Raw genomic sequence first — 26,597 nt, 5'->3', positions numbered from 1 at the left:
AGGTGTAAGCTCCCTGTCAACTGTTTCAGCCCACCACTATACAGTGCAGGAAACATAAATCTGAGGGCCCCATGCTCTGTGTAGTGGCCTTGTGCTGTATAATCAGCCTTCGCCCCTATTCAAGTAACCATGTTAGCTCCTCAGAGATCATCTACTGATGGTCTGTAGGCCATTAATGATTTTTGGACAGCCTCTTTAAAGGACATCTACCAACAGGATTATGCATTGTAAACCAAGCACACGGACATACTGGTGCGTGCCCCCTCTGGCAGGATCTGCTCTTCTTTTACATTCTTATGCTCTGGTTTCTTAAAAAATAGGCTTCTAAAATTATTCAACTGAGCCTGAGGTGATGTGGGCTCTATAGGTGTTAATGGGGCCTGGACCCCCCCCCCCCCCTGGATCATTTGCATAATGTCTAAAGTGTTTTTTTTTCTTAAACACAAGGGCCTAATAAACTTAAAGAAGAGCAGATCCTGCTAGAAAGGGGCACACGACAATATGTTAGTGTGCTTGATTTACAATCTTTCATCCTGGTGGTAGATGTCCTTTAACCTATAATAAAAAATTGTTATAGCTTATGATAGCTCTGGAAATGGTGTCCCATCACATGTGTCAACATACCCACTGCAGAGTTACAACACCAAGATTGGGACTGGTGGGTAAAACCTGTCTAACCTCGCTGCACCAATAGTGGTGCTAGTTCAAAAAAAAAGGAGCAGCTATGTTTTTATGATGCAAGCCCATATTTTGTTATATGTATCATAGTATCATAGTATATAAGGCTGGAAAAAGACGCAAGTCCATCAAGTCCAACCTTTAAGAATTAAATAAATGTTTTATCCCCATAACCCGTGATATTTTTTTCTCTCCAGAAAGGCATCCAGGCCTCTCTTGAACATGTACATAGAGTCCGCCATAACAACCTCCTGCGGCAGAGAGTTCCATAGTTTCACTGCTCGTACAATAAAGAACCTTTGTCTATGTTGATGGTAAAATCGCCTCTCCTCTAGGCGTAGAGGATGCCCCCTTGTCCTGGTCACAGGCCTAGGTATAAAAAGATCTTTGGAGAGATCCTTGTACTGTCCGTTCAGGTATTTGTACATTGTAATGAGGTCTCCCCTTAGTCGTCTTTTTTCTAAACTGAATAATCCCAAATTTTGTAATCTGTCAGTGTATTCTAATCCCCCCATTCCCCTAATAATCCTGGTTGCTCTCCTCTGCACCCGTTCCAGCTCTACTATATCCTTTTTATACACTGGTGCCCAAAACTGTACACAATATTCCATGTGTGGTCTGACCAGGGATTTGTATAAGGGCAAAACGATGTCTTTATCATGAGAATCTATTCCTCTCTTGATACATCCCATAATTTTATTTGCTTTCGCAGCAGCCGCCTGGCTCTGGTCACTAAAATTAAGTTTACCATCCACCAATACCCCCTTTTCAGCTCCAGTTTTACTAAGTAATTGACCGTTTAGAACATAATTATACTTTTTGTTTCCATGGCCCAAGTGCATAACTTTACATTTATCTACATTAAACCTCATCAACCATTTCTCTGCCCACTCCTCAAGCTTCCACAAATCCCTCTGTAATGCTAAACTATCGACCTCAGTATTTATTACTTTACACAGCTTAGTATCATCTGCAAATATTGAAACTTGACTGTGTAAACCCACTACAAGGTCATTAATAAAAATATTAAAAGAAATGGCTTCAATACTGACCCCTGTGGCACTCCACTGGTAACGTCAACCCAATCTGAGAATGTGCCATTAATGACCACCCTCTGTTTTCTATCACTAAGCCAATTACTTACCCAAATACACAGATTTTCTCCTATTCCCAGCAGTCTCATTTTATATACCAACCTTTTATGTGGCACGGTGTTAAATGCCTTTGAAAAGTCCAGATATACAACATCCACAGCGTCCCCCAGATCCAGTCTTGAACTTACCTCCTCGTAGAAACCAATCAGATTAGTCTGACAGGACCGATCTCTCATAAACCCATGCTGACTCTGGGTTATAAGGATGTGCACAGGGAGATACTCCAGGATAGCATCTCTAACAAACCCCTCAAATATTTTCCCCACCACAGAAGTTAGACTCACGGGTCTGTAGTTTCCAGGATCGCTATTTGATCCTTTTTTGTATATTGGTACCACATTTGCTATGCGCCATTCCTGTGGAACATAACCAGTCCTCAGTGAATCTTCAAATATTAAAAATAACGGTCTGTCTATCACCGTACATAATTCATGCAGAATCCGGGGGTGTATGCCATCTGAGGAAAAAGTCCCTTTTTTTGGGGGGGGCTTTTGTCTTTGAGAACATTATCCCAGTCTATGCCTTTAAGGTCTTCCCTTAGTTGCTGAAAGTTTGCCCTCCTGAAGTTTAGAGTGTTGGTTGCCCCTTCCCTAACGTTCTTCGTAAAGCGTAATACAAAATCAATGATATTATGATCACTATTCCCCAGGTACCCCCCAACTTGTAGTTTTGATACCCTATCAGGTCTGTTGGTTAGGATAAGGTCCAGCAGTGCCCCCCCCCCCCCCTCTTGTTGGCTCCAGGACCAGCTGCGACAGGTAATTGTCTTTTGCTGTTGACAAGAACCTGCTACCTTTGAAGGACCTGCAGGTTTCTGCCCCCCAGTCAATATCTTGGTAATTGAAGTCCCCCATGATAAGTACTTCACCATGCTTTGAAGCCGCATCCATTTCACTTATCAGCATTTCCTCTGCCGCCTCCATTATATTTGGCTCTTTAACAAACCCCTAGTAATATTTTATTATTCTTTTTCCCTCCCCTTATCTCCACACATAGGGACTCCACATTTGCGTTACTGATGTCATCTCGCAAGACGGGCTTGAGGCAAGAATTCACATATAAACAAACCCCTCCCCCTTTTTTATTTATACGATCCTTTCTAAAAAGACTATAACCATCTATAGCAGTGGTTCTCAACCTTTCTAATGCTATGACCCTGCAATACAGTTCCTCATGCTGTGGTGACCCCAAACCATGCAACTCGCAGTAAAAACACAGTAAAATTTCGGCTCCAATGGCTTTAGGCGACCCCCGATTTTGGTCGTTCGACCCCCGCTGGGGTCCCGACCCACAGGTTGACCCACTGATCTATAGTAACTGCCCAGTCATAGCTACTGTCCAGCCATGTCTCGCTGATACCCACTATATCATATTTCCGCTCCAACATCAAGAGTTCCAGTTCCTCCATTTTGTTTGTGAGGCTTCTGGCATTTGTGTACATACACTTTATATGGTTTTCCCTGTCCGTATTCCTTTTGTTCTTATTCCCCAATCTCATTCCAGCCCCCCTTCCTCCCCCATGGACTATGACTCTTCCCAGCTCTCTATCTACACTGTCTATTTGCCCTGCACAAGTGTAGTCGCTCCTCCAACCTTCTAGCCATTTTTTCCCCCAAAACAGCTGCCCCCTCCCCATTGAGGTGTTCTTACGCTGAAGATGGCAAAGAAGTTTTACTACAAACAAGTGCCGACACTAAAACTAAGCTACTTAATGACATCCTAGTTATTCTAACCAGGTTAAAAGGTTCAGTTTATAATGTTACAAGAACCTTTTTATGGTAGCTAAAGTGAAGATAAAATGACATCTTTAAAATATAAAATAAATGGAAAACACAAAAAATAGAGGATAAAATTAAATGAAATATCAATGAAGAACATGAAAATAAAAAAACGCTTCGCCAATAAAATGTAACATTGCGAAACTGATTTTGTTGAGGACATTCGCGCTTCTGCAGACCATACTGATTATTCTGGTTACCATATCTTCTACAAGACACACAACAGAAAATGGTACCACAGTAGCGTAGTGGTTAGTGCTTAGTAGTAGGATCCTGAGATTCAATCTAACCAATGGAAAAGTCAATGGAGAATGTTTGTCCTCTCTGAGTGTCGTTACTTCCACACACCAAAAACGACTGAAAGGGTGATATGAGGTCATATGAAGATGACCTAATTGTATAGACAGGGTGAGCCCTATCGGAGATGGGGATTGATGTACATAGGTTATAGAAACCGTTCAATAAGCCAAAAATTGTTGCTGACCTTCAAAGTGGATGTTATACTTTTCTCTCTGTGTAACTTTGGGAAAAAACAATCTCATGGGCAGATTTGGTTTGTCACAGCTGCAAATCCAAAAGTTACCCTCCTAAGCCAACTTGTTATACAAAAAACAAAGGGAAAAAAGGAAACACTAGTTACATTTCTGGTCCGAAAAGGCCATTGAAAGTTTTATTTCTGTATATTTCAGTACAGTAATTAGGAACTGAGCACTTTCCATAAATTACAATTGAAAACACCAAATGTATCCATGCAAATTACCGCCACAGACAGATGGCAAATTGAACAATGCAAACACTTGGAGCTTTTGGAGAGCAATTATTATATATTGTAATCTTATTAAAATGAAAAGTATTTCTTCCTATCGGCTTTTTGTATCATTCTATGAGAAAAGACCTTTCTCTGCAGCTGTAATTGTTATATAGACGATGAAAAATAATCGGGATATCAAAAGGCGAAATATTTGTCTGAATTGGTAAAAATGGCAAAGATAAAAATCCTCTACAGAGGAAGCCCACTTTTATCTAAGACTGGATAATATTTGTTTGCTATATTGGATGTATGTAGCAGCACACATTGTTTATGGCTAACGCTTGGCATAGACCTGAGGCAGAAATCGTACAACAAGTAGAATACCAACTGGTCATGAAACCACGCTGTTGTCTGATGACACAGTCATGTGAAAATGAATCACCAGTGCTGGGACTATGAAGAAGAAATCAGTGTTGTTGGTTGTCCCTTATTCAGCAAACAAGGAGGGTTTTTGTGAGCAAAATATTAAGAGGTTTTAGAAAAAGCCTGCAGAAAAATGTTGGTGACTACACTATAGGCAGTTTCAGTAACATTAGTAAATCGCTGTGATCGTACTCGCAATAATATTTTTTATCATCTTTTATCACAACTATGGGGGACATTTATTATGCTTTTATTATATCTTGTCACAAGGCATAAAAAAAATCGCAATTGCTGGAGCAACTTTTGTTGGTTTTCCAATTCTCACACCACAATCCCCAAAAGTATAAAGACCTTGGAAAACTGTCAGAGACCACAGCTGCAGTCTCCAGCAGGTCTGAACTGGCAGAGATTTTATTCTGGCCAAACAAGAGGTTGGTTTGTTGTATTAAGAATGGTGCTCAATACGCCATACTGTATTGGTAGTTTCCTCCCTGTGTGTTGTGCCATTACTTTTACTATTTCTACAAATTTATGAATAGGTTGGTTTTAGAATTGATTGGACATGGTGACACCTCTGTTTGAGGGGGACAAACAGAGCAATAGCACAAACATTCTTAAAGGACCCTAGTGAATAGAGCAGGTGATGGGTGGGACTTGTAGAGTAAAGGGGAGTGAATAACTTCTAAGACTCTTTAGCATAATTTTATTAACTCTATATTGCTGAAATATCAACATATAGAGTTATAGAGAAGTCCTGAGGAAAATTGGTTCTTGGGAACTGGTTAGTAGGACACATCTGCCATCAGTAAAACTTATGGTAGATTTGGTAGACTTATGGCAAATTATTTTCAGAATTGTTACTTTGTGGGCAATAAATGCAGATTACAAAACAGTTAAAGGGGTATTCCAGGATTAAGCATAATTGGGTCACTAAAATATAAGCAAATATGTAATTAGCTATTTAAAATTTCTTTCCCCTTAGCAGAAAAATGTTGTGGACATATACTGTAATGAAGAATTAAAATACTACTGGCCATTAATCAGTCAATTGATTTTGCCCCTGTGGAGGAGACACAGGACAGAAGATGGCCGCTGGTTACATGTCTACATAACATGTACTGCACCTGCCTGGTCAGGTCATATGATCACCACTATGTTTGGCTGTAGTGGGTTGGTTCAAGTGCATCCAGTATGGCCAGTGTTGTGGTGAGATGTCGTCTCAGGGAGGTAATGTGCAGTGATGGCAGTTACACATCATTACTATGGTAACAGAGCAAGACTGTATGTTACATCATCACTGGGGCCTAGCATAAGTGGGAGGAGCTGTTACCTAGAACTGGAGGATCATGGGAGTTGTACATGGTAGCCATTTTGGAGATTACTTTAGAAAGCAATAATATTTGTGAATCATAAAGGCAAACTATTTCAGCTCATTTTGTGATCAATTACATTGAGTTTTGGGTTTTTCTTAAATCGGAAGTTCATATTCCCAGAATACCCCTTTAAGTAAACTGATTTAATCGGAATAACAATAAAATTTCCGCAGATGGCTGCATGGGCTAATCTGTATGCAAATCCACAGTACAAACCCAAGGCACAGACCCTAAGGGTGCTGATTTCTGCTTCATTGTCTCCTATGTGTACAAGGCCTTGTGGTATTAAAGGAAACCTACCACTTGTAGTGGCAGGTTTCCGATGGAAATACCGGGCACCAGCTCAGGGTGAGCTGGTGCCGGAGCTTATTTTTGTTAGTGTTTTAAACCGCGGTATCGCGGTTTAAAACACTTTTTAAACTTTATAGCCGGTGCAGGCAGGTACGCGTTCGGCACTTACCGTGCGCGCGGCTACATAGGAAGTGAATGTGAGCCGCGCGCATGGTAAGCGCCGAGCGCGTACTTGCCTGCGCCGGCTATAAAGTTTAAAAAGTGTTTTAAACCGCGATACCGCAGTTTAAAACACTAGCGAAAATAGGCTCCGGCACCAGCTCACCCTGAGCTGGTGCCCGGTATTTCCATCAGAAACCTGCCACTACAAGTGGTAGGTTTCCTTTAAAGCCGACTGATTAAAACAGGTTTCTTCTAAGCCCATAGGCCTTGCACAGCAGCAAGAATGAATTCAGAACTATTATTAAAATCTGGAAACTTTGTGGCTTTTGGCCACTTTTGTTCTTTATTAATAGTTGGCTGTAATGTCAGGAATCCACCTACAGTTACAATTTCCCATGTGGGTGGAATTTCTATATATATATATATAAAATATTAAGTAATTACACTTGTGTGGGCTGACTGTGTGACTTGATTAGCGAATGATTTTTCTTCTTATAGGTAAGCACGTTGGGACATGAATTTTCGGTAAAGGAGCAAGGCTTCAGGGTGCAGTTACAGGAAATGGAAGACGGCTATAGAAAGTCTATAGAAGAATTAATGAAGCTCTTGATGGCTCAGCAGAAAGCAAGCAACAAGTGGAAGGAGGAGACAACTAACCTTACCAAAAGCACAGAAACCAGGCTGAAAAAACTGCGGTATGTATGCAGTATGTCAAATAACATAGTTGGTCACGTCAAATTCCTCTTCTGCCTGTAGAAGATAATTGTTATAAGCTTCCAATAGCTGTTAACATCGCACTGCCGGCCTTCATAAAACATGGCAGATGTATTGGGGGGAAGCCGAACAGTTCCTTGCAGGTAAATGTAGTATTATCTGAGCCCTATTCCGTGAATGGCAATACACTTGGGTCAAGTGCAGGTTGATTTGGTCTGAATGAGAGCTTATTGGGGGTAACTATTGTGTCCTTATCCAATCATAGAAAATAAAACAGCTATTTGAATCTAACACATGGCTGAAAATCATTGCATAGAGAGCCCCATTCCGAGCAGTCTTTTTACTATCTACTATTTACTGCTTTACAGCATGTTTCTGGATTCTGAGTTCATGAGTTCTATGATCTTGTTGATGGATACAGCTCTATTTAAAACCCCCATTCATACAGGTCTGTCTTGAACTTCAAAATCCATTTTACTTAAATGATCACTAACTTTTCAACAATTTTTTTTATTGTTAAAGTACACATAAATTCAAGATACTTTGAAATATATTTCATCAGAGCAAAATTCATTTTACTCCATTGGGTCTTATCATCAATCATTCACTGATTTTCACTCTGAAACTGGGCTTCATTCTATCTTGTTGAAGCTCACTGAAGAGTCATATTGAAGGGAACCTATCAGAAGAAATTGACCTAATAAACTACTATCAGTATGTTGCAAAGTGTCATAACACTTTCCAGGTCATGTTTCTATTAAAAACCAGTGCTGTGGCATCATCCAGGAAATTAACTTTTTAGTGAGATGGAAATTGGTTGTATAAAGTCAGAGGCAAAGAATATAGCACTAAAGTGAAGCTCTCCTTCAGAATACCTTCTGCGTTGTGTTTAATGCCATTATGTCCAGGTTAATCGCTAATCGATTGGTGGGTGATGTCTTTCAGAGAGGGGGTGTTCTGAGATGGGAAAGCTTGACTTCAGGACTTAGCTCTTCGCTTCCTTGACTTTATACATCCAATTTACATCTCACTTCAAAGTTGATTTTCTAGATGATGCCACCATATTGTGTGATGTAAGAAACATGATCTGGAAGGTGTTGAGCTACTTGACAACATACTGGTAGGGTTTATTAGATCAATTTCTGCTGACTGATGGTTCCTTTTAACCCCTTCCCGACATTTGACGTAATAGCACTGCATGGCGGGAGGTGCGTTCCCGCAAAATGCAGTACTATTACGTCAAACTTCTGGCCCCGGCTCTTGAACGGACCCAGGGCCAGAAGCTGCAGGTGTCGGCTATATGTTATAGCCGACACCTGCCTCAAACACCCACGATCGGAGATTTCTCCGATCGCAGGTGTTAACCCCTAACACGCCGCGGTCGCGCTTACCGGGGGGGGGGTCCGCTGCTCCGATCGCCCCGGGGCTGCGCGATCCTCCTTCCGGGAGCCAGGCCCCTGCCTTCTGACAGGACCCGGCTGTAACACACTGAGCATGCACAGTGTGTTCAGTGTGTTGCATTACACAGTGTAATACATCTGTATTACACTGTGCAATGTGAAGAAGAGCTTGAACAAGTGATCAGTGGATCGCTTGTTCAAGCTTACCTGTAAAAGTAAATAAAAAAAAGTTAAAAACATTAAATAAAAACATTTTTCAATAAAAAGAATTAATTAAATAAAGTTAAAGTCCCCTAAACACATATATTCCCTATACACATGCAATAAGATGAGAAAAACACAAAATCGCCAAATATATTTGGTATCGCCGCGTCCGTAACAATCCGTACAATAACTCAACATTATTGGACCCGCTCGGTGAACGCCGTAAAAACAAAACCGAAAAACACGCCGAAAATGTAAATTTTTCATAAAATCTCTGCACAAAAATGTTCTAAAAAGTGATCAAAAAAAGTTATGTGCACCAAAATGGTACCACTGAAAAGGACAACTGAACGTGTAAAAAATAAGCCCTAAACTAGCTCTGTCAACCAAAAAATATTAGTTACGTCTCTGAAAAGATGGCAATGCAAAAACAAATGAGATTTCCTCCTATATTAGTTTTTATCCAGTAAAATTGTAAAAATAAATGAAAAACTATATAAGTGAGGCATCACCGTAATCACCTATAGAATAAAGATATTATAGTATTTTTAGTGTACGGTGTACGACCCCCAAAAAATACAAAAAGAAAGTAAACCAAAATTGACAATTTTCTTTTCACCCATACATTCAAGAGTTAATAAAATCTCATCAATAAGCTAATGACCCACTAAAATGAAGTATTTGTAAAGTGCATCTCATGTTGCAAAAAATAAGCCCTTATATGTCCAAATTGCCCAAAAAATAAAGATTGTATAGCCAATAAAAAGTGACAATGCATAATCTGCTCTGAATGGAGTAGATTCCCTTCGATGCCCTAGCGTGTGCCCATACAGCAGGTTACCACCACATATGGGGTATTGTTATACGCGGGAGGGATTGGGTATCAAATTTTGTGGAGTGTTTTAGTATTTTATCCACTGAAAATTTGTACATTTTCTGAAAAACACATTAATTTAGCCAAAAAAATTTCACTTTCAAAATTGCATCCGATTTGTTTTAACCCCTGTAAAACAATTAAATGGTTAACAAACTTCATAAAAGTTGTTTTACGTTTGTTGAGGGGTGTAGTTTCTATAATGGGGTAATTTATGGGGTTTTACTTTTATTTAGGCCTCTCAAAGAGATTTGAAACCAGAGCAGGTCCCTCAATAGCAGGATTTAGCGTTTTTTATGAAAATGGGAAAAATCGCACCTAACGTTCAAAGGCCCATAACATCCTAAAAAATAAGACTATGCATAAAAAACTATGTCCACATTAAGAAGACATTCGGTGAATATTAGTTATTAAGTTTTTTTTGCGGTTATGACAATGTATGGAAAAAGTAGAACATTTTGAAGTTCGAAAATCAAGAATTTTTCCAAATTTTCACCAAATATCTGATTTTCTCATAAATAAATGCAAAACATACCACCAAAATTTTTCAACTAACCTGAAGTACAAAGTGTCACGAGAAAACAATTTTAAAATCACCTGGATATGTTAAAGCGTTCCAAAGTTATAACCACTTGTAGTGACACAGGGCAGATTTGAAAAAAATGGGCCGTGTCAGGAAGGTGAAAAGTGGCTTCGGCGTTAAGGGGTTAAAGAAAAGCTCTATGTAGATGGGAGGGAACAGTAATTCACACCAACTAAATCTTCTCCCAGCAGATTTTCAGGCTGTCAGAAATTAAACTAACTAGTCACTTAATGGGCAGAAATTGTGTTAAAGGAAACCTACCACTTTAAAATGACCCTTCTGACCCACAAATACCTTAAGCTAGCTCAGGATGAGCTGATGCCGAACCATATTTTCAATTAAACCAGAAACCGCTGTATTTGTAGAAAAATGATTTTCTTGTGGTAGTAAAATCTGTCTTCGGCGCTTCTGTAAGCGTCATGCGGCGCGCACCCCGGACCCTGCTCCGCGGTCACGCTCTCGTCAGCACCGCTCCCGTCACTAATTTTGCAGTGCCCGAGAGCCGGTGACGTCACCGAGCTCTCGGGCACACTAGCGCATGCGCACCACCTCCTCCCGGCGCGTCGCGGCCGGATCCCATTGCGCATGCGCGAAGTCCCGAAGCCTCGTAGTATCGCGAGGCTTCGGGACTTCACGCATGCGCAATGGGATCCGCATGCGCGAAGTCCCGAAGCCTCGTAGTATCGCGAGGCTTCGGGACTTCACGCATGCGCAATGGGATCCGGCCGCGACGCGCCGGGAGGAGGTGGTGCGATCTTTTTCCCGGGTACGGAACGGTACGGTGCCGCACGTGTGCTGCACCGTACCGCTCCCGTAGGGTGCTGTGCGCCCATAGAAGTGTATGGGGGACGTATATCGGCCGTATATACGTCGGCCGTATATACGTCCCCCATACGTTAGTGTGAATGTAGCCTGAATATTTCCGAGGAAGATAGTAGAAAGTAGAACAATTCCTGGAAAAGTAACTTGAGGTTTTTTTGTTTGTTTTTTTTTGTTTTGTGAGTTGGTAAAAAAAAAAAAAAAAGATCTGGCAGTTTGGGGAGCCTTCTTGTCGCGTTTTCTAGTAGAGGTGATGTGTGTAACCCAAGCTTCTAACTTCCCCTATTAATAAATTGTATTTTGCCCAGTCAGCTGTTTTAACATGAGCTTAATTTTAGCTGAGTGAAAAGCGTCCTACTCCAGAATATGTCACCGTGATCTAGCGAGTTCTATTTATATTCCGTGTGGAAACTATATTAATATTTTGCCAAGAAGCCAAAGTGAAGAGAATAATGAATACTGTGGCACAAGTGGTCGCACACTTCATCTGTGTGTACAAATATGCATTGCCTCCACATTTCCTTCATTCCCTCTGCCCTTTAGCTGACATTTTTGCTGAGACTTGAAGCTCATCCAAGTGCTTTGCTTTTTTCCGAGGTATGCTAATTAAAAACTTGCTCAGCAGAATTTAATGTTGCAGTGTTATTTATACTGCCGTAGAACGGCTTCAGCAAATAGTGACCCTCCATGGTGCTGCTAGTATAAGGGAAATCTCCTTTAAGCAGCTGTTATGTGTTAAACTCCATCATTATTCAGAATGGAAGCAGAACCACATTTGGCATTTGGAGTATTGTTTTCCGCTGGATATAGTATTTGAATAGAAGTGCGTGTCTGTGTCATTTTTTTTTCCCCTTTCCTTGTTTGTGTGCTGACAGAAGATCTGTAAATCTTTCAGAGACTAAGCTGGAACGTTGCCCAGATTTTTAAATTGGTATGGGAGCAGCAGTCACTCTGAAGTGTTAGCTGCCTAATAGAAGCCGTGTCTGCAGTACATCGAGGCAGACAGAGCAATCTATTGTCATTGGGTGCTTCTTTGCCATCAGCTTTTTGGCATTTTGCAAATTGAGGCCCACTTCCTACATCAGAGAGATGATTTCATGGGTGTTAATGTACAGGATAGTTCACATCTTCTTTCTAGCTTGTGCAGTTGATCCAGTACTGTAGGTGGTAATAACAAGACTCTAGAGCACTGGTTATGTACTGTCTCTGCTCATTCCTTGAAATACTTGTGATATAGTGTTATAAGTTGCATTGGATTAAGCTCTAAGGTTACAGATTTGCCAACGATTTTGCCATTATAAATATGTTTAACAGTCAGAGTTCTCTGATGATCTAATTTTAGATTAGTACAACTGAGGAGATCTAAACTATAATGTCCCAACAATTGGTTCCATTCAGCATTTACTTTTTGAGTCTTTAAAAATGTTTTTTTTTGTGTGTGTGCATACCATCTGGGCCAATTTTTTTTAATGGATTCTTATGTTACAAGTTGTGAGCAAAAAAAAGTTCCATAAGTTTTTTTTTTTTAATTTTTAAAAAATTAAAAACACTGCTTTGTCTTCCACAGCCTGAAGTCTGTCTCAAACAGTACACATTGATAGGGAGGATATCTATGACACATTCTTTAAGTCTTATCTCTACTCTTCTACAGGTCATAAATAGAGATCAGCAAACCTAATGGTCACGCTTGGGCTCGGTTGCGTGATCCACACATATTGCCGAATTGGCAGCCGAACTGCCAAAAAAAAAAACATTTGTGCCATTTTCTTGTGGACAGTTTTTACGACTCTTACTGTGTGCTCCAAATGACACCTCTAGTTTATTGCTTGGCTTGGTATGATCACTGGAATAGTAGATTTATATAGGTTTTATTATGTTTTAATAGATTTTAAAAACCTTTTGTACAAAAGTTTTTGCGTGACTTGAGGATGTTTGCATTGCTATCATTTTGGGGATCATACAATATTTTTATAAAATTTTTGTGTGTTGCAAAATGGAAAAAAAAGTGGCATTTTGGACATTTAGACACTACTGAATTTTCTGTTACATGGTTCACTGCCGGGGATTATTATAAGCCGTTTTTATACATTGATTGGGACTTTTGGGATGTGGTGATACCTAACATGTTTGATTTTTTATATCAGTTCTAGGGAAAGGGGGGAGATTAGAATTTTTTAGACTACTACTTTTTAGACCCCAAGGTTACCTTAAAATTGCAGTTTGTGGATAATTCTCTAAGGTGACGTCACCGGGATCGGTGGGGGTACATCTCCCACATGTATGAATAGGGGTCACCCCTTGTGGCTTACATGTACATCATAATACATTAAGGGGTTAAACTGAATTTAAAAAAAATTAATCTTAGGAAAACTGAGTTAAGGGATCGTACTGTAAAAATTGTTGTATTAGGCTTCTTGCACACAAACTTTCTCAACATGTGGCCGAGTCTGTTGTTTGTGTCCTTTGTTTCTTTGGTATACCAGTTCTGCTCATTCGCCAATGTGTTTCTGACTTTAACAGCAAATTTCTCCAGTTCTTTGGAACACAATCCTGATGCAATATTCATAGGGAGATTCTCTGTTTTAAAATGACGCCAAATATGCTTCTACAGTGGGGGAAATAAATATTTGACCCCAAGCCGATTTTGCAAGTTTTCCCGCCTACAAAGAATAACGAGGTCCGTAATCTTTACTGTAGATACACTTTAGCTGTGAGAAACAAAATCCAAAAGAAAATCACACTGTATGGTTTTTAAATAATCATTTACCATTTATTTGAATTAAATAAGATCCCATAGAAAAATGTAACTTAATATTTGGTACAAAAACAAATTTGCAGGGGTCAGACATTTCCTGCATTTCTTGACCAAGTTTACACACACTGCGGCAGGGATTTTGGCCTAGTCCTCCATACTGATCTTCTCCACGTGTTTCAGGTTTCGATGGTGTCACTGGACTACATTGAATTTCAGCTCTCTCCAAAGATTTCTGATTGGGTTCAGGAGGTTTTTGTCCAAAATCCTGCGATACGTGGCCCCAGCCTTCCTCCCATCAGTATGGTGCAGTTGTCCTGTCCTCTTTGGAGAAAACCACCCCCAAAGTAATATATTTCCACCCCCATGTTGCATATTTGGGATTGTGTTTTTAGGGCTGTACTCTTCTTCTTCCTCCAAATCCAGAAAGTGGCGTTGATACCAAAAAGTTCTATTTTGGTCTCATGTGACCAAATTCCCTTCCTTGCAAAATCAGCCTAGGATCAAATACTTATTTCCCCCACTGTAGTTGCCACAGTTTAAAGATATATCCGCTTTAAGTACTCCATCTAGCAGATCAGGATTTTTTTTTTTACGTAGAAAGTATGATCCTACTTTCAATTATTTGTATCTTTACAGTACTCCTTACAACTGTAGGGTCATGAACGGTCACCTATTCCGTTGACACCACCACCATCATCATCATAAAACAACGTGAGTGTGCTGAGCCCGATGAGATCACTCACCCTGCTAAAGTCTATTGCCTTGTATTCCAAAGACTTGAGCACATCCCCAGCTAATGCTGTCTGTATTTATTTCTGTATTTCCTTTAGAAAGTGTTACTTTTTTATATTCCCGATCTGCATGTGTGTGTTTTGCTTGGCAGCTGTCCTATCTTGACAAAAGAATATCATTAAAGACTTTTTCTGCTGGTTGAGTAAGACAGCTGCAGGTACTGGCACAATACAGAAATCCATAATCACGGAGAGTAACTAAAGCATATTGCCGTTTTTTCACTAGAACAAAACACATCTGGCACCAGCGCTGTTAATTTGTTATCTGTGCGTCATGAATAATGCACCAGCTACAGCTGGCACATCCTAAACCTATTTGCCAAGCTATGGAATGGAGCGCATTTTACTTCTCACTACCTTTGTCTGTGTTAAATGTCTCCTTCATCAGGATCATCCTCGACCGAAGGCAAGTTCTAGCTGTTGATTTTTAACTTCAAGTAGCTTATTTTATATTAGTGCTCTTAAGCAGCTTAAAAACATTTTATTTATCTGACTTTCAGGAGGCAGCAGTATTTGCAGCTACTCATTTTGCAAATTTGGGAAATTTTACAGTTTCTGTAGCTTCTTAAAGGTTGATTACTGTAATGCGTTTTCACTCTAGATTTCATAGCCGTATAAAAACAGCATATAAAACGTAAAACATTGGAGCAGCCAGCACTGCTCGTTTTGTTTCCCCAAGCAGAAGTACATGAAACATAAGCAAGACAAAATGATTTTGGTCTCATTGGATGACTCTTATCTCCAAATTCATTTGTTCATTGACAAAAAAAAAATAAAGTTAAATGAGCGTCGAACAACATCTTATAAAGAACTGAGTAGAATAAGCATAAAGTTGTATATAATAACATGAAGAGTGACGTAAAGCCCACACTGGAAACCTTCTATTCTGTAACTTCTCTCTTTGTGGTAGTTTTTTTTTGTGTTTGTCTTTGTTTTATCACTGAGAGAGAATCCACACTGAGACCTGATACACTGAGAACAGATATTCACCCTATATTCTCAATGTAAGAGAGATTAATTTCAAATAATTTTGAGTCCTAATCCTTTTTTGTGTGGGCACATTTGTGTGTCTGTCCATAAATAGGGCACTTAATGAGAGACACCCTGATAAATGCATAAATGATAATACACCATGATAATGCATAAGTCATTGGATCTATTATGTGTCATTGTGCCACCTGTAACTGTGCTTTATATGTTTTATTAATTGATTGGTATTTTCACATAAAGTCTAAAGACAAAAATTTTTAGTACAATTCTTACCCATGAGTCCAATTTAGGTTATAATTAAGGGTTAATGACATGTAGGGCCAGTCATCTGAATGACTACCATATTATATTCACTCTCTCCTAGACTACTGTAACTCCCTACTAACTGAGCTTCCACTCACCAAACTCTATTCTTATGGGTGTTTTCTCACTAAACAAGTTAGGCAGCTCTTTGTCAGCTCCATAGAGATGAATGGAGCAGCACTGACCTGTGCGGCCATCTGGTCTGCTCATCTCTGGGAGGTACATCGGACCCCCCGTTCTCGTGATCTGTGGTGGTCTCATCAAATTTCAAACACACCCCCGCCTTTACTAACCATCCTCTGTCCTCCTCCTATAAGTTATCCTGCAAGTACCAGATATATACCAAGCATCAGGCTGCATCATTTAGAAAGTTATTTTATTCTGTTCCCTGTTATAATGGCTGGACCATTATACAATCTCTTCTACCTCTTGTGCCACACCCTTATCCATATGACTGTTTGCACTGTGTAATGTCTTATTTGTATATGTCCCCTGTGAGTTTCTAAAGCGCTACGGAATATGACGGCGCTATATAAAGATTTATTATTATACATACAAATATACCAAATGCTGATTGTTTAAATCATTTTTTTCTCGGTAAACTTTATCGCCAGGCATAAAACAATCAGCTGATCACCATTACTAGTGATCTATAGATTAAAACTGCAGCTATAACTGCCTTTCTGTACTGGCCACTGGTTACATTACCTTGGGTCATGTGTGTCAGAAGTTGATAAACCATTAATAATAGTAGATAATATACCTGAAGGTGGGTGGCAGTGGATAAAATCATGATCATACCTCTAATAATAAGCACAAACTGATGTAATACAGTCTGTCCCCGTGTTTTCATGGATGGACCTTCTGCACATTAGTAAAAAAATCTTATTTCTGCATATAAGAAGCCGGTTTAATAAAAAAGCAATATATGGACAACCCCTTTAAATATATTCCAACCCCATAGATCTAAGTAATTAAACTTCATATGAGATTCACTTTCACTTATTCTGATATATTTTGACTTTTGTGCACTTCAGGGGATTTACTAAAAAGAACACGATAAAATACTCACCAATCATATACACTACATGTCTTTCCGTAGATTTATCAATGAAGGTTATCCTGGTTTCAGCCTTCTATAGTAATTCAGAGTTTTCATTATTTTGTGACTCATTTAGGCAGAATGGACTTGGCATTTGATTAAACCCACGTCTGCTTTCTGCCACAGAACCATTTAAATAGTTTGTTATAGAATGAATTGCTTTTATTGCTGCTCCGCTAAGTGGGATTATGATCATCAAGTGACCTCTAAATGAATCCGCAAACTTTATCCTCATGAGTCATCACATGCTGAGGGTAAAATACTGGGGGATCAAGAGGCATTACAGAAGATTTACACTACAGCTGCACGCGTAGATGTGTTGTATGGCCTCAATATCCTAATGATATTATTAGCACTTGAAATTATAGCATGATTAGTGTTTGAATGGTTATTACTTCTCAGGAAATAAGGGTAAAAATAATATCCACTGTATAATACTTTGGCCCAGATTTTTTACTTTATCATTACAATTGCATTTTCAGAAGTCAATTGAATGATCAGAAAAGACGCAATCAAGAATTAGTTTCTCAACTGGAAAACGCCCATGATAAAAATGTTGAGGTAAGAAAACACAAAAAACGGTATTATTATTAATAATCTTATTATTTTTATTAATCATTGTTGTGATTGAAATTCCAAATTTCAGAGAAAGGCCTCCTGTAGAGATGAGTGGACCCCATGGTCGGGTTCTGGTTCAGCCACCTGACTCAGACATACTGCTGGATTGGGGGCCCATAGGCAATCTGGCAAATTAATGCACAACTAGCTATGGCTATGATTGGCTACGGGGACACCCACAGAACGCACCATCGGGTCCGCTCATTAGTCTCCAGCCAAATTTAGTTGCATGTTTTGGGACATTTTAAAAAATAAAACTTTGATAAATTGCTATGGACTTCTTTAGAGGAAGACTGCTCTGGTCCCTATGCTGTATCCCCTATATGAATGTGAGCCCAGAACCAAGCTTTTCCACAGATACAGTGCTATAATCAAGTTTTCCACATAGTTACAGTACAAGAGCCAAGCTTACTACATAGATACAGCACCATAATCAGTCTTGCTACATAGATACCTTACTGCATCTATACGGTACCAACCTTACTGCATCTATACGGTACCAACCTTACTGCATCTATACGGTACCAACCTTACTGCATCTATACGGTACCAACCTTACTGCATCTATACGGTACCAACCTTACTGCATCTATACGGTACCAACCTTACTGCATCTATACGGTACCAACCTTACTGCATCTATACGGTACCAACCTTACTGCATCTATACGGTACCAACCTTACTGCATCTATACGGTACCAACCTTACTGCATCTATACGGTACCAACCTTACTGCATCTATACGGTACCAACCTTACTGCATCTATACGGTACCAACCTTACTGCATCTATACGGTACCAACCTTACTGCAATAGGCACCAGAACCAAGCTGACTACATGGATGCAGGACCAGAACCAAGCTGACTACATGGATGCAGGACCAGAACCAAGCTGACTACATGGATGCAGGACCAGAACCAAGCTGACTACATGGATGCAGGACCAGAACCAAGCTGACTACATGGATGCAGGACCAGAACCAAGCTGACTACATGGATGCAGGACCAGAACCAAGCTGACTACATGGATGCAGGACCAGAACCAAGCTGACTACATGGATGCAGGACCAGAACCAAGCTGACTACATGGATGCAGGACCAGAACCAAGCTGACTACATGGATGCAGGACCAGAACCAAGCTGACTACATGGATGCAGGACCAGAACCAAGTTGACTACATGGATGCAGGACCAGAGCATAGCTTTAAAACATGCGTATGATACAAGGATAAAGTATAGTGCTACACATACTATTTGTTACCAGGGCATAGTTTGCTACAGAGTTTTTGTACCAGAAACAAGCTTACTACAAATACACATCAGTGGAACCAAGCTTTTACATAGATACAATACCAGCCCAGCTTTCAAGATAGATCTGGAACAACACATGAGTTTATATTGACTTTTTATGTTTAAATAAAGCAGTTTTTAAATTTCATTTTGGATACAATGACATTGTAGTCTGCAGTATTCTGTCCAATCAATATAGATACAGGCAGTCCCCTACTTAAGAACACTTGACTTACATATGACCCCTAGTTACAAACGCACCACTGGATATTGGTAACTTATTGTACTTTAGCCTTGGGCTACAAAATACAGCTATAACAGTTATCACAGGGGTCTGTAATGAAGCTTTATTGTTAATCCTGATTCTTATGACGATCCAACATTTTTAAAATCCAGTTGTCACAGAGATCAAAGAAGTTCTGGCTGGGATTACAATGATAAAATATACAGTTCCAACTTACATACAAATTCTACTTAAGAACAAACCTACAGACCCTATCTTGTATGTAACCCGGGGACTGCCTGTATACAGTATATTTGGATTTGAACTTTCATTCTTATGGTATTTTATATTTTTAAACCTTTTGTTCCAAGAGGGGACATGTAGGTGCTTAACCCTGATTGCACCTATAATACACTGCAATAATGTCTGTTGTATACCAGAAATATATATATATTTGGCTGGGGCCAGGGTCAATGGGGGAGATTGTTTATGTCCGCCACATAAACTAGTCTCTGATGGAAAAATGGCAAAGACTATAGCAGAAATCTCCACCAGTTCAGACCTGTTCAAATAGGAGTGCCATAGCTCTTACAGGCTCCAACATGCCTGCAGACATGGGGGGTATTTTAGGAACCCAAGTAGTTAGTAGAATTGCTACTCTCTCACTCCTGTTAAACAGGGCCTAGAAGGAGTAAGATGTTCTGCTGAGCAGCATGCACACCGCACATGACATTTTCTATCTGTACTGCAAAAAGGGGCCTGGCACAAAGCAGCCATAGGCTCCTTCTTACATTTAAAGGAAACCTGTTGCCAGGGACCTCATTTTCACAAGACTGCTGAAGCCCATCACACCTGCATTGCAAATATGCTTTTCTGCTTTCTTTAAGTATTTGCATTAGAATATAGTTGTGTGTTTTAATTTTCCTGTCACTCCTTAGCTCTCAGCTCCCACCTTCACTGGAACAGAGCTCAAAGCTTGTTCACCTGTTATCAGTGGGGCAGGGAGGAGCTATACAAGAGCACAAAGGTGGGGGGTGAGAGCTTAGGAGTTTGTAACACAGCAAGTCACGTGTTGTTTTTTGAAATGCAGCCAAACCAAAGCCCTACCCCTAAGACTACACAGAGGATTCTGTCAGGGTAAAGGTAAATTATAACATACAATTATATTGTAATGCAAATGCTTAGGGAAAGCAGAAAAGAATATGTGCAATGCAGCTGTATTTGGCTTCTGCAACCAGTCTATAGTGAAAATTTAAGTCCCTGGTGACAGGTTCCCTTTAAACATTTTATTAGGATGCTGGGCAGCCACCTATATTATAATCCACAATTAGACTTTTATTATCTATGTAAGTCAGAGAAACAGGATCTCCTTTATGTACATTGTACGGGAGACATCAGAGTAGCCAGTCTCCAACAGCTATATGGTAAAAGTGGGGAAACACACCATAAACAAGTCGTATAATGCCTACTCAGGACAGCATTAATCTACCAGCATCCTCAGGTAGGGTATGAATGTCCTTTCTAGAAATCTCTTTAATCTGAAATTTCACCCGTTTACCTACAGTATAAAAAAATATATATCCAAAGTCACGTGAACATGAACTGTGGTCAGGCATGAGCGGAGATCGGATACACGCCGCTAAAATTTCCAACTATGTATTTTTATATGCGATCTGAAAGATGTGATTCTTTTAATATAACTAGCTATGCTATAAACTTGACTTGTCTCAGGTAAAATATGACTCATCTTCGCTCATTATCACATGATTTTGGAGGACATTTTTTCTAGATAAATGGGTGAGAGTTCACATAAGAGGGAATTCTAGAAAGGATATGTTATACCCTACCTGAAGTTTAAATGGGGTAAAATGTGGTGACTGTGTCCCTTTAAGCTACATAGTCTGAAACAATAAGTACACTTACAATAGGTAAGAAACATCTGTCTTGTCTTAGAAGTGTGACTTTATCTGCAAAGCTTAGGACACATTCCTACACTGAGCTGCAGTACGGAGGATATGCCACATATGTGTTGTCAGCCAAATGTGACATGTTGTGGAAATAGAAATCTCAGCAAGCTGATGTCTTTTCACACAGTCTTAATAGAGCTTGGTGATTTAGTTTTTCAAAAGTTCTCATTTTCTTGGAAATTATAATTAAACAGATAATCTCCTTGTAAATGTGTTAGATTTGAAACTCTAAGTCTTATTAGGGATTTACAGCGCAATTTCACCCATTCATTATGAATGTATGTAGTTACTGTATGTGTAATTATTTGGACGTAAAAATAACAAAAAAATAAATAAATGAATTGCTCCAGATGACAAAGCTTCTAACATCTTAAAGGGAACCTGTCATCAGAAATTGGCTTAATAAACCACTAGCAGTATGTTGTGAAGCACATGCTTAGCTTCGAGATGATGTTTCTTCCATGGCCCGGTGGCATCACACACAACAACAACTTTGAAGTGAGATGTAAATTGATTCTTATGAAGTTTTGGAGGCGGAGAGTTTAACACTGAAGTCAAGCTTTCCCTGGCTTAAAACGCCCCCTTCACTGTAATTCTGGTCCTGCATCCAGGGACGTCACTGATCGGATCTCCTGAAGTCCAGCGCATGATGTCAGTCACGTGGGAGGAGGTGTTCGGAGGCAGGAAGAGCTTAACTTCAGTGATAAAGTCTCTGCCTCCTTCACTTTATACAACCAATTAACATCTCACTTCAAAGTTGATTTTTTGGGATGATGTGGGGCCATGAAAGAAAATTATCTAGAAACTGTTTAGCTGCTTGACAACATACCGGTAGTGGTTTATATTGTATATAAATATATAATTAATCTATGTTTTATTATTTAGCTTGAAAGCTTGGTATCAGATCTACGGGACAAAAGCATGAGGCTTCAAAAGCGCCTGGACCAAGCAGAGGAACAAGCAGTTGAGGCTTCAAAACAGGTATCCCTGAATAACATGTATTATGCTGTGTATTTGTGTATGTGATAGAATTCCAAGCACAATTATAACCATCACTTGTGTCGTGAGCTTAAAGAGGACCTGTCACCCTGAAAAACGGCACTAGGAGCTGTTACTAAAGTAAGCAGCTCCTAGTGCTAAAACAGGTGCAGCAGTGTTACACTGCTAGTGTTATCAGAAACCTCCGATAACGCTAACAAACACTGCTGCGCTGTACACTGAAAACGCCGGACCGCTCTCAATGGGTGGGATTAGGGGCGGTGGTCAACGCTGGCATTTAAGAGCAGTCTGGCGTTTCCAGTGTACAGCGCGGCAGTGTTTGTTAGCGTTATTGGAGATTTCTGATAACACTAGCAATGTAACACTGCTGCATCTGTTTTAGCACTCAGAGCTGCTTACTTTAGTTAGCAGCTCCTAGTGCCGTTTTTCAGAGTGACAGGTTCTCTTTAATGTGTTACCCTGAGTATAAATGGAGAGATGCAGCAAGCTGCCATGACTTACTCGGAGGTCTGCATTGCCAGTGCTCCCTCTGTAAGATAATATAAAATGTCTTTCTTAAAGTGAACATGTCAGGTGATGTACACTGGCTAATATGATACATTTTATGTGTACAGGCGGTTCCCTACTTAAGGACAACCGACTTACAGACAACCCATAGTTACAGACAGACCCCTCTGACCTCTGGTGAAGCTCTCTGGATGCTTTACTATAGTCTCAGATTGCAATAATCAGCTGTAAAGTGTCTGTAACGAAGCTTTATTGATAATCCTTGGTCCCATTACAGCAAAAAATGTTTAAACTCCAATTGTCACTGGGGCCAACATTTTTTTTTTGCCTGGATCTACAATGATAAAATATACAGTTTCGACTTACATACAAATTCAACAAGACCCTATCTTGTACGTAACCCGGGGACTGCCTGTATTATGTACTCTGATACAGGGAAAGTGACAAGCATAATGGATACGGAGCAGACTTGTCAACTGATAGGAACACTTTAAAATCAAGCCCAACCAAGATTATACAGTATATGTAAACTATTGTCTTTTAGTAATTGTATATTAAATGATAAATAATAATACAATTATATGTACTGCCTGTAACAAATGCTTCTAGGTGTGCCATGGCTATGTGTGCATTAGGCTTTGACAGCCTGTCAGTGTTTTAAGGAATGGCATTTATGTTTGATATGATGAATTCACAAGTTCTTTATATCTGTGATCAGAAGAATGTGTTGTGAAATTCCCCACATGGCCTAAAAGAAAATGTTATATAGTCTAATAAAGATTACTTAAAAAAAAAAAAAACTATGAACGGTAATGCCATGTCCATAATTCTAACTACAATATAACAAAAATGATCACATTATTTAACACCAATGTAGTAAAAAAAAAAAAGGTAAAGGTCAAAACTGCAATTGAAAACGATTGTTTATCTAGCAAAAAACAAATCCTAACACTGCTTTAAAAGGAACCTGTCACCTCATTTTCACTAAAGACGGGTTGCAAAATCCCATTACAGGTGCATTGCAAATATGTCTTTCTGCCTTCTCTAAGCATTTGCATTATAATATAATTGTTTAATATAACTGACCTTGCACCCTGACAGAATCCTCTGTGCGGTTCCAGGGGTTGGGCTTTGGTTTAGATGCATTTCAAAAAATTGTGTGACTTGTCTGTGCTGCAGAATGCCGAGCTCTTTCCCCCACCTTTGTGGCCCTGTACAGCTCCTCCTGCTCCTGCTCATAATGCAAATGCTTAGAAAAGGCAGAAAGGCATATTTGCATTACAGCTGTAATGGGCTCCTGCTACCTGTCTTTAGTGAAAATGAGGTCCCTGGTGACAGGTTCCCTTTAAAGTAGCTCCAAGAATTCATCACCCTTTTTATGCCATTTAACATTTCCAGATTTAAATTGTGTTTTGAAGTTTATCTTAGGTTCATTTATAATTTTAGGAAATTAAAATTAGAGTAATTCAGGAGTGTTCGTACAGATTTTATTTATAAAGAATCCAATGCATAGCCTTATTACAGAATCAAATGCAGTCACTGGTCTTCTAGGATCTTTGACAAACGTCTCAACGGTAAAGAGAAAACTTAATAAAGGTGGTGAAATCCGCTGCAGGACGTATCCTCACACACGGGTATCTAAAATGTCAACGGAGATCATAGTCTTTTTGTCTGTTGACATATGTTAAATAGTAGAACCTGATATTTTCAGGTATGATCAAGTAAGAGGATTTGTCATAGTCAGCATGGTACACTGTGACGGTATTATTTTGCCTCAAGTCTCACTCATGTTGAATTAATGAAGAAAAGCAGATGCAGAGAAGAAGCTCAGAATTGAGAAGTCTTCATCTCCCTCACCTTAGTTTGACACATAAACTCCACTATTGCCCAGTCTACTTTCCTCCATTTCCTGAACCTGCTTGTCTGTCTGTAATCATCTTACTTGACTGTATGGTCACTAGTGTATAAAGGTTGCCTGTCAGCAATTACCCTGTAATATTGCAACTGTTCCAGGTTTGTAGCCATTAAGTCTGTCACCAGTACCTGCTGGAGCAGCTCACAAGGATTCCATCCCAGATCTTAGCTAGTTAATTCAAATAGTAATCATTCTAAACTCATCTTTTCTTTATTATGTAAATGAGCCCGGGCACTGTTTCCGTTCCCCGCTCCTTCCACTGCTGTCTGTGGGTAATGTATAGAAAGCATCGCTAGTGTCTGTATGAGAGACACAGACATGAGCTACACATGTAGTGTATAGGAGTAACAGGCTGTTACAACTGCTACAGGCTGTCAGTCATGTGTACAGTAATATCTCATACACAGGCTGCAGAGGGTACCAGCAACAAGAGTGTCACATCATTATACAGGCTGTCAGTCATGGGTATAGGAGTATCTCATACACACAGGCTGCAGGAGGCGCAAGCACTAGGAAGCACATAGAGGAGCCATTACACCATTATACCTCACACCATTATACAGGCTGTCAGTCATGTGTATAGGAGTATCTCATACACACAGTCTGCAGGGGCGGAAGCACATAGAGGAGCCATTACACCATTATACCTCACACCATTATACAGGCTGTCAGTCATGTGTATAGGAGTATCTCATACACACAGGCTGCAGGAGGCGCCACCACCAGGAAGCACATAGAGGAGCCAGCACCAGGAGTGTCACATCATTATACAGGATTTCAGTCATGTAACATCTCTAGGTAGAGCAGTTGAGGGATATTATGGCTTTCTTTTTATTCGAATTATGAAATGAGATGTACTTGATATAGGCAAAATACCTGGATAATAGGACGACCTTCCCCACAGCCCATGCACAGCTGGAGAACTCTATGTACTAAGTAAAAGCACAAGATTTGGAGTATAGATACATTAACGGTTTCCATATAACCACCGGAGATATTTTCTACACGGAGTAAAAGCAAACTTGGAAATTCATAAAAAGCCGAAGTGTTTGAGCCCATGTTTTATGCCGAAGTTCTCTTAATAATAAATGCGGAGGTGGTGGTCTGTCCTCACATCCATCTCTTCCTGGGGCAGTACGGTATAGTAATGCTGCACTCTTGGGATGCGTTGCTTTATTGAACCAAGTTCTTCAAAGATTTTGAACTGACTTTTGCTTTATTTGTAGATCTTTTAGAATTTTTATAGTCTTGTCCAATTACCCAGAAACATTCTCACATGATTACAAACACTCTCCTGGCGAGAATTGGTGCTTTATTACTCGACGTGAATTTGTTATTCTGTTGCTGAGAGAAATTTTCGTTTAACCATTTGCATGTATTTTTGCAGCTCAGTCGTGTTGTTTCCCAGAGGAGAAAAACAACTCATGAACTGGACCTTGAGAAAATCTAAAAATAAAAGTACAACTGTTATAATTGGGATTATACAACCCGCAGTAAAACATGGAAGAACATAAAGAATTAATGACTTGTTGTCAGTGCTGCAGTCAGCAGCGGCTTAAGCCTTTCAGTTCTGGACAATCTGCAACGGTTTAATAATGAGAAAAAATGAAAACTTGTCACGTATACATTTTTTTGCCAATTTTATTAAGATTGTACATGTTTAAAAAGGATAATTTGTACGATTAAACTATTTATACTTGGTTTGCATACTGTTTTCACTTGCTCATTAATTCTAGAGCTCCACTTCATTAGAGAGCACCACTCCTGCTTTTCTCTATCCAGATCCATTATGAATGTCCAGTGGTACCCAACTTTTCAATAAACTTTTCATAAAATGATTGCACAATTGAATATAAGAAACTTTGTAATACATTTTACCAGAGCAAAATGCCTCCTTCACCACTTCCTTGTTTACTTTACCTGCTCACTCCT

At 39.6% G+C, this 26,597-nt stretch overlaps 1 protein-coding gene across 3 annotated transcripts in view; it reads left to right on the top strand.

The window, feature by feature from the left end:
* SCLT1 (sodium channel and clathrin linker 1) overlaps nucleotides 1–26,372 on the top strand; it is a 105,187-nt gene extending 78,815 nt beyond the window's left edge. For 2 of the 3 annotated variants that reach the window (XM_072119401.1, XM_072119402.1), the window contains exons 19-22: nucleotides 7,109–7,305; nucleotides 17,628–17,706; nucleotides 22,130–22,225; nucleotides 26,053–26,372. In XM_072119401.1, the coding sequence (XP_071975502.1) occupies nucleotides 7,109–7,305; nucleotides 17,628–17,706; nucleotides 22,130–22,225; nucleotides 26,053–26,115 (435 nt within the window). In that variant the 3' untranslated portion in view covers nucleotides 26,116–26,372. Of the gene's footprint in view, nucleotides 1–7,108; nucleotides 7,306–14,976; nucleotides 15,157–17,627; nucleotides 17,707–22,129; nucleotides 22,226–26,052 lie in introns of those variants that run through there. The other variant, XR_011849201.1, reaches the window with a different exon arrangement.
* The last annotated feature ends 225 nt before the right edge of the window (nucleotides 26,373–26,597 follow it).

Source organism: Engystomops pustulosus, chromosome 1 (genome assembly GCF_040894005.1).
Source record: "Engystomops pustulosus chromosome 1, aEngPut4.maternal, whole genome shotgun sequence".
NCBI lineage: Eukaryota > Metazoa > Chordata > Amphibia > Anura > Leptodactylidae > Engystomops > Engystomops pustulosus.
Note: the sequence above shows the minus strand (reverse complement) of the source record. Positions and strands in the feature narration are given on the sequence as shown.